This window comes from Mya arenaria, chromosome 9, assembly GCF_026914265.1.
Source record: "Mya arenaria isolate MELC-2E11 chromosome 9, ASM2691426v1".
In the NCBI taxonomy this organism is placed as follows: domain Eukaryota; kingdom Metazoa; phylum Mollusca; class Bivalvia; order Myida; family Myidae; genus Mya; species Mya arenaria.
In genome coordinates this window covers 3,754,016-3,769,572 of record NC_069130.1, presented here as the reverse complement: position 1 = coordinate 3,769,572, position 15,557 = coordinate 3,754,016, and the positions used below count along the sequence as shown (strand labels likewise).

The window sequence follows — 15,557 nt, the reverse complement described above, 5'->3', positions numbered from 1 at the left end:
GATGTGCCTTAGAGGGGCTGAGAGCACTCTATTGTGTAACATGTCTACCTCTCATGCATAAGAGGATATGCCGTAGAGGGGCTTTGAGCACTCTATTGTGTAACATATCTACCCCTCATGCATAAGAGGATGTGCCGTAGAGGGGCTGAGTGCGGTCAATTGTATAACATGTCCACCTCTCTCTCATAAGAGGATGTGCCGTAGAGGGGCTGAGAGTGGTCAATTGTATAACATGTACACCTCTCATGCATAAGAGGATGTGCCGTAGAGGGTCTTAGAGCACTCTATTGTGTAACATATCTACCCCTCATACATAAGAGGATGTGCCGTAGAGGGGCTGAGAGCGGTCAATTGTATAACATGTCCACCTCTCATTCATAAGAAGATGTGCCGTAGAGGGGCTGAGAGCACTCTATTGTATAACATGTCTACCTCTCATACATAAGAGGATGTGCCGTAGAGGGGCTGAGAGCGGTCATTTGTGTAACATGTCTGTCTCTCACTCATAAGAGAATGTGCCGTAGAGTGGCTGAGAGCACTCTATTGTGTAACATGTCTACCTCTCATACATAAGAGGATGTGCCGTAGAGGGACTGAGAGCGGTCAATTGTGTAACATGTCTACCTCTCACTCATAAGAGGATGTGCCGTAGAGGGGCTGAGAGCGGTCTATTGCGTCCCATGTTAGCCTCTCATTCATGAGAGCATGTGACGTAGAGGGGCTGAGAGTGGTCAAAAGATATACATGTCTACCTCTCACTCATAAGAGAATGTGCTGTTGAGGGGCGGAGAGCTGCCTATTGGATTAGATGTTTGCCTTTCTATCATAAGAGGATTTGCCGTAGAGAGGCTTAGATAGGTAAACCTTGTTACATGTTTATCTTTTACTTATAAGAGGATGTCCCATAGAAGGGCAGAGAGCGGTCAATTGTGCGCCATGTCCACCTCTCATTTATAAAAGGATGTTCCGTAGAGGAACTGAGAGCGGTTAATTGCGAGACATGTCTACCTCTCGTGCATAAGAGGATGTGCCGTAGAGGGGCTGTGTGCGGATAATTGTGTAACATGTCTACCTCTCTTGCATAAGAGGATGTGCCGTAGAGGGGCTGAGTGCGGTCAATTGTGTAACATGTCTACCTCTCACTCATAAGAGGATGTGTCGTATAGGGGCTGAGAGCGGTTAATTGCGTGACATGTCTACCTCTCACTCATAAGAGGATGTGCCGTAGAGGGGCTGAGTGCGGTCAATTGTGTAACATGTCTACCTTTCACTCATAAGAGGATGTGCTGTAGAGGGGCTGAGTGCGGACAATTGTGTAACATGTCTACCTCTCATGCATAAGAGGATGTGCCGTAGAGGGGCTGAGAGCGGTCAATTGTGTAACATGTCTACCTCTCATGCATAAGAGGATGTGCCGTAGAGGGACTGAGAGCACTCTATTGTGTAACATATCTACCCCTCATGCATAAGAGGATGTGCCGTAGAGGGGCTGAGAGCGGTCAATTGTATAACATGTCCACCTCTCACTCATAAGAAGATGTGCCGTAGAGGGGCTGAGAGCACTCTGTTGTATAACATGTCTACCCCTCATACATAAGAGGATGTGCCGTAGAGGGGCTGAGAGCGGTCAATAGTGTAACATGTCTGTCTCTCACTCATAAGAGGATGTGCCGTAGAGGAGCTGAGAGCACTCTATTGTGTAACATGTCTACCTCTCATGCATAAGAGGATGTGCCGTAGAGGGGCTGAAAGCGGTCAATTGTGTAACATGTCTACCTCTCACTCATAAGAGGATGTGCCGTAGAGGGGCTGAGAGCGGTCTATTGTGTAACATATCTACCTCTCACTCATAAAAGGATGTGCCGTAGAGGGGTTGAGAGCGGTCAATTGTGTAACATTTCTACCTCAAATGCATAAGAGGATGTGCCGTAGAGGGGCTGGGAACGGGCAATTGTGTAACATGTCTACCTCTCATTCATAAGAGGATGTGCCGTAGAGGGGCTGAGAGCAGTCTTTTGTGTAACATTTCTACCGCTCATGCATAAGAAGATTTGCCGTAGAGGGGCTGAGAGCACTATATTGTGTAATATATCTACCTCTAACTCATGACAGGATGTGCCGTAGAGGGACTGACAGCGGTCTATTGTGTAATATGTCTACCTCTCATGCATAAGAGGATGTGCCTTAGTGGGACTGACAGCGGTCAGTTGTGTAACATGTCTACCTCTCATTCATAAGAGGATGTGCCGTAGAGGGGCTGAGTGCGGTCTATTGTGTAACATGTCTACCTCTCACTCATAAGAGGATGTGCCGTAGAGGGGCTGAGAGCGGTCTATTGTGTAACATGTCTACCTCTCACTCATAAGAAGATGTGCCGTAGAAGGACTGACAGCGGTCTATTGTGTAACATGTCTACCTCTCATGCATAAGAGGATGTGCCGTAGAGGGGCTGAGAGCGGTCTATTGTGTAACATGTCTACCTCTCACTCATAAGAGGATGTGCCGTAGTGGGGCTGAGTGCGGTCAATTATGTAACATGTCTACCTCTCATGCATAAGAGGATGTGCCGTAGAGGGGCTGAGAGCGGTCAATTGCGTAACATGTCTGTCTCTCACTCATAAGAGGATGTTCCGTAGAAGGGCTGAGAGCGGTCTATTGGTATACATGTCTACCTATCACTCATAAGAGGATGTGGCGTAGAGGGGCTGAAAGCGGTCTATTGCGTTCCATGTTAGCCTCTCATTCATGAGAGGATGTGACGTAGAGGGTCTGAGAGCGGTCCATAGGTATTCATGTCTACCTCTCACTCATAAGAGAATGTGCCGTTGAGGGTCTAAGAGCGGCCTATTGGATTAGATGTTTGCCTTTCGATCATTGGAGTATGTGCCGTAGAGGGGCTGAGAGAAGTCTAGTTTGTTACATTTTTACCTCTCATTCATAAGAGTATGTGTCGTAGTGGGGCTGAGAGCGGTCTATTGGGTTACATGTCTACCTCTCACTCATAAGAGTATGTGCCGTAGAAGGGCTGAGAGCGTTCTATTGATATACATGTTTGCCTCTCATTCATTAAAGGATGTTCCGTAGAGGAGCTGAGTGCGGTCAATTGGTATACATGTCTACCTTTCATTCATAAGAGGATGTGCCGTGGTTGGGCTAAGTGCGGTCAATTGTGTAACATGATTGCCTCTCACACATAAGAGGATGTGCAGTAGAAGGGCTGAGAGTGGTCTATTGGGATTTATGTTTGCCTCTCATTCATAAGAGGATGTGCTGTAGAAGGGGTGAGAGCGGTCTATGGGGTTACTTGTTTGCCCATCACTCATAAGAGGATGTGCCGTAGAAGGGCTGAGAGCGGTCTATTGGGTTTCATGTTTGCTTCTCATTCATAAGAGTATGTGTCGTAGTGGGGGTGAGAGCGGTCTATTGGGTTACATGTCTACCTCTCACTCATAAGAGGATGTGTCGTAGTGGGGCTGAGAGCGGTCTATTGGGTTACATGTCTACCTCTCACTCACAAGAGTATGTGTCGTATTGGGGCTGAGAGCGGTCTATTGGGTTACATGTCTACCGCTCACTCAAAAGAGTATGTGTCGTAGTGGGGCTGAGAGCGGTCTATTGGGTTACATGTCTACCTCTCACTCACAAGAGTATGTGTCGTAGTGGGGCTGAGAGCGGTCTATTGGGTTACATGTCTACCTCTCACTCACAAGAGTATGTGCCGTAGTGGGGGTGAGAGCGGTCTATTGGGTTACATGTCTACCTCTCACTCATAAGGGTATGTGTCGTAGTGGGGCTGAGAGCGGTCTATTGGGTTACATGTCTACCTCTCACTCATAAGAGTATGTGTCGTAGTGGGGGTGAGAGCGGTCTATTGGGTTACATGTCTACCTCTCACTCATAAGAGTATGTGTCGTAGTGGGGCTGAGAGCGGTCTATTGGGTTACATGTCTACCTCTCACTCATAAGAGTATGTGTCGTAGTGGGGGTGAGAGCGGTCTATTGGGTTACATGTCTACCTCTCACTCAAAAGAGTATGAATCGTAGTGGGGCTGAGAGCGGTCTATTGGGTTACATGTCTACCTCTCACTCATAAGAGTATGTGTCGTAGTGGGGCTGAGAGCGGTCTATTGGGTTACATGTCTACCTCTCACTCAAAAGAGGATGTGCCGTAGAAGGGCTGAGAGCGGTCTACTGGGTTACATGTCTACCTCTCACTCAAAAGAAGATGTGTCGTACAGGGACTGACAGCGGTCTATTGGGTTACATGTCTTCCTCTTATTCATAAGAAGGGGTGCCGTAGAGAGGCTGATAGCGGTCTATTGGGTTACATGTTTGCCTCTCACTCAATAGAGGATGTGCCGTAGAAGGTCTGAGAGCGGTCTATTGGTATACATGTTTGCCTCTAACTTACAAGAGGTTTTGGTCTCGATTTAAACAAGATTTAGTTTCTCATGGCCTCTTTAAATTAACTCCAGTTATGGTTTCTATCTAGGAAGCGAACTCAAGCGTGATTCTAGATGCTATAAATTGTCGTCACAATCAAGCTGAAATAAATAATAATGAAATAAAGTCTAGAAGAAAACACCACCAATGAAATAAAACAGCCGCGTCAAGCAGAAGAAATGCCTTAATTTTATAATACTCAATACATTCATTAAAGGAGTTCATACCAGGGAGAAACAGTTAAAATATGAAAGCCGGACAATGTTTTTTTCCGGGATCTCCGGTTTGCTCCACAACACAATTCGACACTCGCGCGCAACATCGTTCCAACAAGAGTGTCTGTGAACAAGTTAATGTAACTGTCTTCAAAATCGTTGTAAAATGAATAAAGTGTAAACCAACCATTTGGCAGCATCACACACATTAATAAAGAAGGCACACACAAAGTCTACATCAAAATCAATACAGTTCAGACAGCTGAGGTTAAAATTGGGCATATAACTACTTTGAATAACTTATAAAGCACCATCCGGACGTAGCAAGGTGCAGTTTTACTAAAACAAGATAACTCTAGTCAGAAGACTTACTTGGTTTTTTTTTTGTTACACAACAATGACTTTGTGGTAAAATAGCAATGTGATTACTGATTTTCATTGGGTGCAAACATTAAATGATTGTGTCAGACATGCTTTACTTTTTTATGGTTTTTAAGTGATACCTCAGACACAAGGTTTAGTATTTGATTGCGTTTGTTGTCTTTTGTATTTGTAACAAAATTTCGTGAAAAGTATTCTTTTTGTATTGAAATCGAAACGACAGTTATGAGTTGCTCTTTTAATATGCATACGAAAAAACTACAGAAACAAGCGCAGTAGCAAGAAGTTAAAACATAAACCCGGTTTAATGGCACTTGGTAAGGGCCAAAGACATAGAACATAAAAACACAAAACACAAACAAGAAACATGGACGAACAGTGCATACATACAATACATAAAAAACTAAGTATGTTTATCAAGGATTGTTAGGTCAGTAAAATGTAAATATACTGGGGTTTTAAACCAGTTTACAAACATAACTCTTATCCCAATAATCCTTAATAAAGAAAAAAAGGTAAATCTTATCAAAGAATGCATTAACTTTAGGAAACTTAACAATAAAACAAATAATAACAAACTTATAGGTAAACCCCAAGTACAAAAAATGATCAAAGATATCAACTCTGTCTCCAGACGGAGGAATACAATTTAGAGCACCTTATGCAAAAACTTTTCAAAAATACAATGCAGTCATTGTTTGAAACTATGCGCATCACACACAGTCTGCCCTATAAAATAAAAGGTTTAAAACTGTGTGATCATTGAGTTTCATAATAAAAATGCATCATTATACTAAAACTTGGAACAATTAGCATATTTCCATAACTTTCACATGTTGGTTTGGTTTACACTTGATAATTAGCATGGAAATAAAACGGACACCTTGAAAGATTCAATTGGTAAGATCATTGTTGATGTGATGTTTTGTGTGATGTACATTGTTTTTTTGTGATAATATGTCATGTTTGTGTGTGTAAGCGGTTCAATTTAACCTGTCATTGCACACGATTGAATTATAAAATAGATTAGAATGTAAAGACAGTTATGAAATAGATTATTAATCATATGTAATGCTTATGATTGTTATTATTTATCTTTTCAGAGCGTTCAACTTGGATTTATAGGAGCATTGTTGACGTTTAATAAATTTGAACAGAATACAGAGAATTGATGAACATATTTGTGTTGTTTAGTTTACCCAGGGATTATACATAACTGCTAATGGTATCTAGGACAATATCGAAAACCACCCTCAACAAAACGGATCCTTATACTCAAATCAAGAAAACCCTAAAAGGTCACACCTAACATTATCAAATAACCATTCAAAAAAGTTGATCATTTACAGCACTAAAATGGTGTCCGTATATGTGCAACTCAAGCAGAAATGTTTGTCGTTTAAAGGGTAACTGGGGGGAGCTTCGTTTTGACTTGCGTCCGGTCTTACATAGGCATACAATGTGGGATAGGAAGGCTCGCTGAAACTGCAGTCACTCTGGAACAACTGGAACACCTTCTCCTTTCGTGCTTAACTGTGAGTTGTTCTCATCCATCACGTCAACGCTTTGCTGTCGACACTCCCTGTCAACACCATCCATAAAACAACAGCCATACTTGTAAACGAGACAAATCGAGTAGAGATTGAAGAAGGTCAGGACGATGTTAATGATTAAAGCAAACGCAAATACTGTGTTCAGCAAATCTTTTACGTCGTAGCTGACTAGCCATATACCCCAGCTAGTTGCAAACACGAGCATGTAAGCCATGTCGGTCAGAAACATCCAAACGAATACACTGACTAGTCCGCATCGCTGGAAAAACAACAACATGTAATATAGTTTGCAAATTCATGTACAATGAATCAATTTTTCTTACAAATTCGTGAAAGGGACTCGTTCATGATTTTATTCCAAAATATGGTTTTCCCGGAACTGCATCTAAAAACACTTATTTAATATTTTTTCTGCTCCTTGATACCAAAATTGCGCACAAAAGATAAAATAAAAGAATAACATATGTCGGTGTTAATGGGGAGCAGCCTTTACACTCGGCCACAAGGATTGATAGAACATGACATGGATATTTTCTCCTTTATAGAATACATTGGTAATATCATGTGATCAACCAATTACACAACAACGCTTTGACAAATCACCTGCTATTTTTTTCCAAATGCAATATTTGAGCAAATATCAGCATTTGCTGAAGGATTCTACCTGACAGTACCTGATTTATACACTCCTAATGATTTGACATACTTAATTTCGTGATTTCTTTTCGTAAAGGTATATTTTACAAACTTCATATACAGATCGGTTTAATTGTTCATAATTAAATATGTCAGTCGTTTGCAACATGACTTCGTGTGTTTTCTTGCAATATATTGTTGGTGGATTAAGCGCAAAATGACTAAATGTGTGTATTGAACGCAATATGAATGAGTCTTATTTTAAAGGCCACGGGACTGATTGTGTTTTCAGCTGCTATCATAAATTATAATGAAAGAGTCCCTCATTATCTATCCAGTTCATATAAAACGTACTCGTTTTAAAGTGATAATATAGTTATGTTAAGGTAAAATGAATGATTAAAAAACTCTAAGTATGCATTTTTTTATTATAATATAATTTTTAAAAAATGCTAAATAACGATAAATCTTACAAAACATTTCGGACTTCTTCAACTTTGCATAGGTCAAATGTTATCATACACCGATCAAGCCAAATTTTAAAGGCTATCATTCTTACTTTTGTACCCATAACATGTATATTATCATAAGGGATTTGACTTTACTATATAGTTATCTGCATTTCCTACGTTTCATGACATAAAAGCACGGCGGTACTTAAAGGGAATTATTTTTTCCTGTTTACAGTCATAACTCAGCAAATGTGCTTTTGTGTTCGCAAGGGAGATAATTTGCATATTGTCTGCGTGATTATTTTCTTTCTTTGATTTGGCGTAAAATAAAGGAACATACATAATCGATTTTGGGCAACCAGTTCAAAATGAAATATAATTGGAAATATATAATTATGTGAGTATTATCGAAACAAATAATGAAAATAAATATGTCATCACATTATAGTTTGATTTGATGCAAAACAATAAAATATCTGTTTGCTGAGGTAGGTAATCTTAAAAGGTGTGTTTTGTTTTGAAAAAAGTCTGTTTCTGGAAATAAAGTTGCTTTGTGTGCAATTAAATAAACATCAATATCATCTCAAGCAAACCTAGTATGTTTAATCAATATCTCTAATACACGTTACTTTAAAACTGTGTAATTTCGAATTCAATACGCTTATGTTTGAATAATAACGTTCTTGAAACATTTTTTAAAAATTATAGAGTATGATATGCTTTTTTAAACAATGATATATTTAAGTAAAACGAAGCATGCCATTTCTGTGACACACTGTAAATTACCTTAAATGTGTAGTTCTGAATGAAATAAGACCATGGGTTTAGTAAAGACGTTCATAAGCGTTCTATGTATGCCTTTTATAAGTATACTATTGTAAATATTAACATATTCCAATATAGAGTTTGTTCAAACATGCCCACCCACCAGTTAATTATACGAATGAGTGAGAATATTTCTATTTGGGACCTACATGTATAACACAAGTAGGTTCACATTGGGGTTAGTTGTTATCAAAATTGGTCACAGTGTCATATGTAAGGCACCTCTAAATTTTGAGTTTAGTTGCAATGAACTTGATAGTTACTTGATTGACAAGATTGATATAAACAGTGTCTTTGACCTGTTTGACATGCCTTTAGTTGTCATTGATGGATATATTTAATATGGCGCTTGGTGTATTTTTTTAAATCACACCCTAATTAATTAGACACCCAGGATTGGGAAGGGCATAGTAAGGCATTGGTTTGCTCTGAATGGACCAAAAAAGAACGTTGATTTGGCTCTTAATGTGTTTAGATAGAGCTCCTTTGTGATGTATTAGACACTGAAGGTGCTAAATTGTAACAACACTTTAAGCTATTGGGCACGGTACGATACGATTAAAGCCTCACTCTGTTTTTATATTTGTACTGAAAAAGCCTAATTGTGTAACCGCATTGTGGCGTTTATATTCAATATTAATATGTTCGAATATAACCCTCCAGTAATGTACATGTGTATTTGCTATCAAATAAATTCATATTGTAGACATAACGAGATTCAATGGGCCCCAATGGCTAAAGAGAATCACTCTCGTGATCAATCGGAGCACCTGTTATGCTTGGGTAGAGCCCCTGCAGTGAGTGTTAAATTGCATGCAATTGGATGGGCTAAAGTGTAACCATGTTATGCTATGCTGTGCAATTGATGGGCTTGGGTATTAAATTCCGAAATTAAGAAAATAAATACACTGTTAAAAAAAACATCTGTTTTTTTAGAATGAATGAAGTCATATATATTTGTTTTAATTAAGTAATATTAATTTATAATACTTACTTAATTGTTTTACAAAACTGATATAAAAAATAAACATGGTATTTATACTATTATGATAATGTTGTGGTAAGCGTGTTTATATCTGGTTAACATTGAATTGAAATATATCCAAAATCCATATGACATTGAATACTTTATAATAATAAAGATACAAACAAACACAAATGTGAATCAGTATTTGTTTTATAACGTGCAACGCAGAGCTCACCGAAATCGTGAAATACATGTACGTCACTCAACAAGTCGCCATTTCAAGTTTTTTTTTAAATGTCAATATAACTTCGGAAATACGAGCTACACATGTTCATTATTCCGTGGTGTAATTTTTTTTATAAATCTGGCGGAGGCCGATTTCGGCTCAAAACGTTCGTTGTCCTTTGGCACTCCTTGGTCTAAAAGGGCTTGAGTTTTTTTCCCTTTAGGCTTTAAAGCAAATTACACTAATGGGGATAAATAGCTAGTTCATGTGCCTATTGGATGGCCATGCTACGGAAAGATCATGCTAGGGAGATGGGACACTGATTCCTACTATATTGGTTGACTTACTCCACATACATTATTTATACATACTGGGACAAATGAAACCTACTCCAATTTATCTAATGTAGTATGAAAAAAGATACAACATCATGCAGACTGTCTGTTATACAACATAACAGTTCAACGGAAATAAACGTAAACAAACAGCTTGTACTTGTTTTAAACGTTTTAATTACTTTTCTTTTATGTTTTTAAGGATATCAGGGACACTTGCCTTTACAAATGTTGTATTTCCCGAACAATCCGAATAACAGCAAGCGTTAAAGTTTAATGGACTCAAAATGCTCTGAAAAGAGAAAAAACAAATAAACGTTATGGATGTAAGAATTTCTTTAGATCGGATCATTTTATAAATGCTTTCGATTTACTAATAGCTTAGAGTGCATATAACAACCTTCATGTAGCAAATGTTATCGTTTTAGTAATAGCTTAGTGTGCATATAACAGCATTCATATTACAAATGTTATGTTTTAGTAATAGCTTAGTGTGCATATAACAGCATTCATATTACAAATGTTATGTTTTAGCAATAGCTTAGTGTGCATATAACAGCATTCATATTACAAATGTTATGTTTTAGTAATAGCTTAGTGTGCATATAACAGCATTCATATTACAAATGTTATGTTTTAGTAATAGCTTAGTGTGCATATAACAGCATTCATATAACAAATGTTATGTTTTAGTAATAGCTTAGTGTGCATATAACAGCATTCATATTACAAATGTTATGTTTTAGTAATAGCTTAGTGTGCATATAACAGCATTCATATAACAAATGTTATGTTTTAGTAATAGCTTAGTGTGCATATAACAGCATTCATATTACAAATGTTATGTTTTAGCAATAGCTTAGTGTGCATATAACATCATTCATATTACAAATGTTATGTTTTAGCAATAGCTTAGTGTGCATATAACATCATTCATATAACAAATGTTATGTTTTAGTAATAGCTTAGTGTGCATATAACAGCATTCATATAACAAATGTTATGTTTTAGTAATAGCTTAGTGTGCATATAACAGCATTCATATAACAAATGTTATGTTTTAGTAATAGCTTAGTGTGCATATAACAGCATTCATATTACAAATGTTATGTTTTAGCAATAGCTTAGTGTGCATATAACATCATTCATATAACAAATGTTATGTTTTAGTAATAGCTTAGTGTGCTTATAACATCATTCATATAACAAATGTTATGTTTAAGTAATAGCTTAGTGTGCATATAACAGCATTCATATTACAAATGTTATGTTTTAGTAATAGCTTAGTGTGCATATAACAGCATTCATATACCATATGTTATGTTTTAGTAATAGCTTAGTGTGCATATAACAGCATTCATATAACAAATGTTATGTTTAAGTAATACCTTAGTGTGCATATAACAGCATTCATATTACAAATGTTATGTTTTAGCAATAGCTTAGTGTGCATATAACAGCATTCATATAACAAATTTTATGTTTTAGTAATAGCTTAGTGTGCATATAACAGCATTCATATTACAAATGTTATGTTTTAGTAATAGCTTAGTGTGCATATAACATCATTCATATAACAAATGTTATGTTTTAGTAATAGCTAAGTGTGCATATAACAGCATTCATATAACAAATGTTATGTTTTAGTAATAGCTTAGTGTGCATATAACAGCATTCATATAACAAATGTTATGTTTTAGTAATAGCTTAGTGTGCATATAACAGCATTCATATAACAAATGTTATCTTTTAGTAATAGCTTAGTGTGCATATAACAGCATTCATATAACAAATGTTATGTTTTAGTAATAGCTTAGTGTGCAAATAGCAGCATTCATATAACAAATGCTATGTTTTAGCAATAGCTTAGTGTGCATATAACAGCATTCATATTACAAATGTTATGTTTTAGTAATAGCTTAGTGTGCATATAACAGCATTCATATAACAAATGTTATGTTTTAGTAATAGCTTAGTGTGCATATAACAGCATTCATATTACAAATGTTATGTTTTAGCAATAGCTTAGTGTGCATATAACAGCATTCATATTACAAATGTTATGTTTTAGTAATAGCTTAGTGTGCATATAACAGCATTCATATTACAAATGTTATGTTTTAGTAATAGCTTAGTGTGCATATAACAGCATTCATATTACAAATGTTATGTTTTAGTAATAGCTTAGTGTGCATATAACAGCATTCATATAACAAATGTTATGTTTTAGCAATAGCTTAGTGTGCATATAACATCATTCATATAACAAATGTTATGTTTTAGTAATAGCTTAGTGTGCATATAACATCATTCATATAACAAATGTTATGTTTTAGTAATAGCTTAGTGTGCATATAACAGCATTCATATTACAAATGTTATGTTTTAGTAATAGCTTAGTGTGCAAATAGCAGCATTCATATAACAAATGTTATGTTTTAGCAATAGCTTAGTGTGCATATAACATCATTCATATAACAAATGTTATGTTTTAGTAAAAGCTTAGTGTGCATATAACAGCATTCATATAACAAATGTTATGTTTTAGTAATAGCTTAGTGTGCATATAACAGCATTCATATTACAAATGTTATGTTTAAGTAGTAGCTTAGTGTGCATATAACATCATTCATATAACAAATTTTATGTTTTAGTAATAGCTTAGTGTGCATATAACATCATTCATATAACAAATGTTATGTTTTAGTAATAGCTTAGTGTGCATATAACAGCATTCATATAACAAATGTTATGTTTTAGTAATAGCTTAGTGTGCATATAACAGCATTCATATTACAAATGTTATGTTTTAGCAATAGCTTAGTGTGCATATAACATCATTCATATAACAAATGTTATGTTTTAGCAATAGCTTAGTGTGCATATAACATCATTCATATAACAAATGTTATGTTTTAGCAATAGCTTAGTGTGCATATAACATAATTCATATTACAAATGTTATCGTTCTACTAAAAGCTAATTGTGCATATAACAATATTTATATGTTTGAAAAGTCAAGTTTAGTGTCATTCAGTTGCAAACGCTTTTATTAAAACGAAGCATTTTCAGACGTAATATTTATTATGAAAGAACAATTTATCTGAAGAGATTTGATAACGCTCTATAGGATAAGTTCTTGACAAAAGTATTTTCATTTGATATGTAAACAACATGTGTCTGTACATGACAAAACATTGACAGTAAGAGTGCTTTTTGTTAATAACTATTTAAAAATGTGACAGGAAATACGTGATTCTGAAAAGCGTTAGCATTTAGCAAGTACCAACGCTATTTGAAATGGAATGAATGTAGTCTTAATTTAGACTAATTGACGATTTACTATTGTTTGAACAACAATTGTTTAGAAACACGGCAAAAAAATGTTTTAAATTCTGCCAAAAAACGACTGAATCTATCACTATAATATGAACGAAGGCTTGAAGTATTATTGCCGGAAACATTATAGTTAAAGTTAACTAAATTACGAAGTGAAACATACCAGGAGAGGATGTGAAACGTTTATATTAATGCTACTTGGAAGCCTTTCACTTCAACCTAAATAACACGCAGTTCTGATCCAATTGACAGTTTATTTCAGACGTGAAATATATATGAGGCTCAAGATAATGCTCCAAAAAGAGTGAAAGTGATGTCTTATTGTAAAAATTGATGTAGAATAATAATACCTTAAGGGAAATAGAGATACACAACATATTAAGATGCACTAGGTAGTGAGAATATATATTAAGAACTATAATTTGCATGATCAAAAACTGAGTGGTCCTACGCAGTTAAGCTTAAATAGAGCTTCTATACATTAGATAAAGTACACAAATGCAGTCTGCACACTCATTATATAAGCTTTACTGGTTCCCATTCTATGGTTGAGTATTTACCAAGAAATATAGCTATCACTCCGGCAATGAAAGGAAGTAGTCCATTCATGCGAATCGTAAACGGACTAGAGTCAGCTTCGCTGACTTTAAGCCAGTAATAATATTTGAATTCAATATCTTACGAATGCTGCTGTGACACACATAACAGCTCCAAACCAGACATCATGTAACATCGTAAAGGAAACGACAGCGAAGATGATGCTTAAAAGGGCAAGTATTCTTGTGGCCCATGCCGAGATATGGACCAGCAGCTTGGTGCGTTTCGCTGATGATGATCTAATTGCGCTCGGCGCGTCTTCAATTGCTGATAATCAAAACAAATACGAGTCGTATAAATATGCAGATAAGGAATATATAACGCTTACTTTTTCGACTTTTATCTAGAAAATAAAAAGTATTTGAAAACTAAATACTGTATAATAATCATATTGCATTACTTACGAAATCGAGAGAACATTTTTAGTCCAAGTTTTGTAATTTTGTCGTCCTTACGAACTCACGAAGAAAGTGTCGTTACCACATCTAATCTGAGCACTGCTTGTAAAAACAGCCTTGATTTTATCCAGACTGCTTATGATTACGTAAACATTTTTTTATTTGGCCACACCAAATCGATGTTTCGTTCTCCGGATTTATCGTAACTAATTTTCTGAAAATGTATAAAAATAAATAAATAAATAAATGACCGCGTTTATTGTTTAAAAGAAAAGTCGAAAACTGCCAAAATCGTTTTAAGACAAATCCTGTATATAGCAACACTAAAGCAAGTTTTAATTTGACATTTGGAAGACTTAAAGAAGTACATAATTGGCATTAATATTCCCTTGGATATACTCTGAATAATGGTACTAACGTACAGGAATATTATTCTAAAAATTACGGAAAAAGAAAACATCGTTACTTTATTTCGCCACCTAGTTCTTATTTTGATCTGCCAAAAATAAAACCAACAACATTAAATTGGTATTGCCTAATAACGCCGGGTATGCGATTAACTAAATGTTTATCGGATATATTGTACTTTTTTATCTGCAATGTTTACGTTCTCTTTATGAACTACGTGTGTGTAAATTCAACCATTGATATAGATTGTAAAGAATTGTGAAATCGCACAGTCGGATTGTTTGCAGTTGTTCATAAATACAATTGTAGCTAATTAATAATTGGTGAATTAATCGTTAATTCAAAGTTTATTGTGTGCCTGGATACAAGGCAACATACGAGTGAGGCAATGGCTGTCCAGGTAAAGATGTTAGTGACGAGGAACCCTCTGTGTAATAGCATATGAAAATTGTCATAAGTTTCCTGTCCGATGTCTTATGTCATATGTGTCATATCCTATGAGTTGTTTAATGTGCATCCTGACCTATGACGAATGTCTTATGTATCCTGCCTAATTAGTAACTTAAAATGTATCCTGTCCTATGAGTCATGCCAAATGAATACTGTCCAATAAGTTATATCCTATGTATCCTGTCCTATGAGTCATGCCAAATGAATACTGTCCAATAAGTTATATCCTATGTATCCTGTCCTATGAGTCATGTCATATGTACCCTGTCCCATGAGCCATGTCATATGTATCCTGTCCCATGAGCCATGTCATATGTACACTGTGCTATGAT

The 15,557-nt window shown here is 36.1% G+C and overlaps 1 protein-coding gene across 1 annotated transcript; it reads right to left on the bottom strand.

Moving 5' to 3' along the window:
• Positions 1 to 5,262: 5,262 nt before the first annotated feature.
• Positions 5,263 to 14,449, bottom strand: LOC128245311 (uncharacterized). Its single transcript, XM_052963437.1, has 4 exons — positions 14,374 to 14,449; positions 14,055 to 14,236; positions 10,254 to 10,325; positions 5,263 to 6,851 (listed from the first exon to the last, which is right to left on the bottom strand). Exons 1-4 carry the CDS (start codon positions 14,387 to 14,389, stop codon positions 6,531 to 6,533), a joined length of 591 nt encoding a protein of 196 aa, XP_052819397.1. The 5' UTR covers positions 14,390 to 14,449; the 3' UTR covers positions 5,263 to 6,530.
• Positions 14,450 to 15,557: the final 1,108 nt, after the last annotated feature.